Here is a 4051-nt window from a genome sequence, read left to right as displayed (position 1 = left end):
ACAGTAGAAGAGAACAAGAAAAGCTCGTACCAACAAGGAGCAATCCTCTTTTGGGGTGGAAGGACTCGACAGAAGACCGGGGTTTGGAGGGAACTACTAAAGGGATGTGCATAAAAAGGTCCTTCGATGAAAGTCTCACCGGCTAATTTAGGGAATGATCATGAGTTTATAATCAAGAAATACTATCTCCATTGGTACGAGGCCCAAAGCCATGAGAGCTTATGCTCAAAGTGGACAATATCATACCATCGTGGATAGTCGGGTTCAACTAACATGGTATCAGAGTCATGCCCTAAATTTATTCATGTCAATAGAAACTCAAATGTTGAACAAAGTATTGTGAGCCTCGAAGATATAGTCAAAAGTGGCTAAAGTATCGAACAAAGAGTGTACTTGGTTCCAAGAGTCTGAACACTCCAATTATTTAAATATATTTGGTTCGGAATAATTAAATAATTAAAATAGGAAAGAAAATAAATAAAACTCTGATTCTCATCATAATAACATCATATCCGCCTTTGATGGCAGTCTCTTGAAGAAATTGACCGGAACGGACGGCAACTTCCTCCTCAATCTCGGGTGCCGGAGCAAATACAGTCCGATCAGAATCGCCACCACCTGAAACGGCGTGACATAGATGAAAACCGCCCACATCAACGAGAAGATGATGAACAATGCCGTAGCCCTCGGATCCCTCCACCCGAGAATCGCTTGAGCCCTTTCCCCTTGCGTCGCCAAATCTCCTACCACTGTCTGCACTTTTCCGGCTACGCTACGTAGTCGGTCGTACCTCATCCTCACTGTGTCGATATGCTTTGTCGTCGGGAAGTTGTCGAACTCTTCCTCTAGCTCGTCTGGGAGAGCGTGCTCAGCCTGCGACAATCTCGCGTCCATGTGCGGTGGATTCATCGGCCGGAACCGGTAATTCCAAATTCCAATCACGAACAGGTAAAGGAAGACCGTCGGGAGGATTAATTCGGGGTAGCAAACGAGAATGAAGAACAGCACATGAACGAGGCAGGTTGTGATAGGGTTTTTCCAAATGCATACATCGTTGAACCATCGGTAAATCGCGGTGATTCCCGAGAGAAGCAACATTATCCGATTGAAATTCGCTTTGCTTCTTCTAAGGCTAAACATGTGGTAATCGACATCGAGCATGTACTCCACTGCCTCTCGCCGCAGTGGTGGCTCAGCACGGGACAGCCTAGTCGCTACGATGTTCATCGCGTGGAAGCGGAGTAGATCCATGTGTCGGACAGGGATTGGCTGTAGGTAGTGCATTTTCGGCAGTAATGGCTTCCCGTACTGTGTCAGCATATTGGCCCAGGCCGTGCAGGTGAATCTCAGAGCCAATTGAAGCTCGCCGTGCTTTTTCAAGCCAGAGGGCTGAAGAACCAACAAGGGGTAATAATGCGTATATACTTTGTCTATCTCTAATGTGGATAACCGAATCCTTACTTTACCGATTCTCTGGTCTTTTGCGTCCTCTTTGCTTCCATTTGTGTGAGCGTTGTCGAATACTCCGATTGTGATTACAGTGCAGGGATCGTAGACTTCCCAGGTGTACTGTTCGTTCCAGCGAGGGGCGAGGGTTTCCAGAAGAGTTCTGGTTCGTACCCATTTGTTGCCGTATTTGGCCACACAGTAAGCATCTGTGGTTTTTCCTTCTTTGCTCTTCATTGGAAGTAGATTTCGAGCGCTCAAAATCCCTAACTCGAGTACTCCGATGCTGTCTTTTCTCAGGATTTTGGAGGATGGTTGAAGGTCGCTGCTGAAATGAGTTGATTCGTCAAGAACATGGTACCCTGAGTCGATCCAGAGACGGACATGGATCTTGCTGGAGAATTTCTCCTTCTTTTTCTCTGTTTCTTCTAATTGAGCGATGAATGGGCGGTGGAGATTGTACCAGCGGGCGTCAGGGAGCTTTGTGGACTCGATTCTCTGTGGAACTTCTCGTGATGGGACGATCACTCTCCCAAGAATCTCCGCTGTTCCTCTGTCTTCAACAGTGATGATGATGAAATCTTCAAATGGCTCGGGCGCTACAAACATCAGCTCCTCGTTCCAAACTGGGTTGATCACTCGCATCTGTGAAGGTTTGGTTACTTTCCCCTGATTGCAAAATTGTATTCTTACGAATGTATCTGGTGGTTTGGATTTGTCTGATGGGATGAGATCTTGAGCTTCGATCACTTGGGCTCTTAGATAGTATAGTTTAGGAGAGAAATAGACCTTTGATCTTGTGTTAGCAAGGTTGCCATGGCTGACCCTATGAGCATCAGAATGCCAAGCATCAGAGAAAAACTCATCCGCCTGAGTACCCATCCAAACCGCAAGCATCACTTCCCCCTTTGCTTTGATGCCTTTCTTGTCCACTAATTTGTACCATTGAGGAGCCAATGGACTATCTGGAGGTACTCTCAATGGAGCCTCGGGGATATCAAAGAAAACCCTCCCCACAAAATCATCCTTCCCCAAATCCTTGTCTTTCACGGTTACTTCCAGTAAGCTTGCTTGTAATGTCTCTTTTGCAAACGCAAAAATCTGCTTCCAAACTGGGTTTTGATTCTTCTCCAAGTGCTTTGTGACTCCTTTGTAGTTCCCTACTTTCACTTCCACATATGGGTCTAAACTCCCGGAAACATCCATTACAGGGAGGTCTTTAGCTTTAACCACGTTTACATATAGAAAATGCATTTGCTCCACCATGTCGTAGGTGCTGATGATCTTGTCTTTTCCTCTGTAGCCGTACCGCAATCTTGCTGCTAATGGGGGGCTGGTCTCCACCAATGCGTACTCTGGATTTTGCTTTGGAGCTGGTAAATGCATTACTGTTGCTGGAGATGGGCCTGCTTGAGCGAAGTCCATCCGCGTCGCCATTGGCTGTGGCCACTTGAATTCTGTCGGTGGAGGAGCCACCGACGCCGCAGTCGCAGCCGGGGCTGCCCCTATGGAGTGGAAGGTCTTGACGTCCTTTTCCTTCTTCTTGGGCACTTGTAATTCCTCCTGATCGAATATGTTGGGGTTGATTTCTTGCAGGGGAGTTTCGAAATGGGCAGTTTGTGGCGGCGGCGTCGAATCATCATCGTGAGTCAGATACATTCGAAACCCAATATCGCCTTTGATATGAGAGAAAAGACCACGTTTATCAAGTGGGTATCTCTGGATGTTAGCGTCCTGTTCAGAACGGGGCACCGACATGCCGGAGATTCTGACACGGCCGAGAAAATCGCGGCGGTGGCCGGATTTCCTGTCGTTATAAACCACGACATCGATGGTGGTGTTGGGGAATTGTCGAGGGTCGGTGATGTTGAAAACGAGATTCTCATTCCAGCAAGGATTGAGATCGGTGTGTATGGTACGAGTCCTCTGTTTCTGGTTGCCAAAGTCGACCTCGACAAAGGGGTTGGCAGAGTCGCCGTCCTTGGGCATAAGGTCGCCGGCGTCGAGGATTTGTACAACGAGCTTGGTCATCGGAATCTGAAACAGAGGAGTATGAAGAAGAAGAAGAAGAAGAAGAAGAAGAAGAAGAAGAAGAAGAAGAAGGAAGAGTGAGAGTAGTAAGGAGGAGGAGAGACACGATGGCGGCGGCGGCGGCGGGGAAAGGAATCGGCGACGATGAGAATGAGAAGCTCATCTGGGGGAGTGGGAGTATGAAGAGAGATACCATCCAGATGGTTTTAGAGAGGGAGAGGGAGAGGGAGAGGGGAGGAGAGAATTTGTTCGTTTGTGTGTCTGGTTGCGGTAAAGTGGAGTGCGATGGAGACAGATTCTTGTGCGTTGATAACTGTTTGTGAAGAAGCCTTCTTTTGGGGCTTACTACATACCCCATGTGAACAGGTGCGTAGTGATAATAATTCATGGTGGCGTTAGATCAAAATAATGGTTTTATACGTATTTTTCTAATTAATACTTCTACTCACGATTTTATCCTCAGATGGATCACCCTTCAGAGACTACGAATGTAATAGGAGCAGCATCGTCGACAAAAGGATCACCCTAAATTGATCATCACATGGCTATTGACTACGTCAAATCAGATGGTTCT

At 47.1% G+C, this 4051-nt stretch overlaps 1 protein-coding gene across 1 annotated transcript; it reads right to left on the bottom strand.

Moving 5' to 3' along the window:
- Positions 1–378: 378 nt before the first annotated feature.
- Positions 379–3682, bottom strand: LOC111432706 (FT-interacting protein 1-like). The gene is made up of 2 exons (XM_023069636.1): positions 3550–3682; positions 379–3507 (listed from the first exon to the last, which is right to left on the bottom strand). Exon 2 carries the CDS (start codon positions 3475–3477, stop codon positions 496–498), a length of 2982 nt encoding a protein of 993 aa, XP_022925404.1. The 5' UTR covers positions 3478–3507; positions 3550–3682; the 3' UTR covers positions 379–495.
- Between the last annotated feature and the right edge of the window lie 369 nt (positions 3683–4051).

The sequence above is a fragment of the Cucurbita moschata genome, unplaced genomic scaffold (assembly GCF_002738365.1).
Source record: "Cucurbita moschata cultivar Rifu unplaced genomic scaffold, Cmos_1.0 Cmo_Scf00040, whole genome shotgun sequence".
Lineage (NCBI taxonomy): Eukaryota > Viridiplantae > Streptophyta > Magnoliopsida > Cucurbitales > Cucurbitaceae > Cucurbita > Cucurbita moschata.
Note: the sequence above shows the minus strand (reverse complement) of the source record. Positions and strands in the feature narration are given on the sequence as shown.

Coding starts and splice junctions, on each gene's coding strand:
- LOC111432706 (XM_023069636.1), bottom strand. CDS start 3,477: ATGACCAAGCTCGTTGTACAAATCCTCGACGCCGGCGACCTTATGCCC.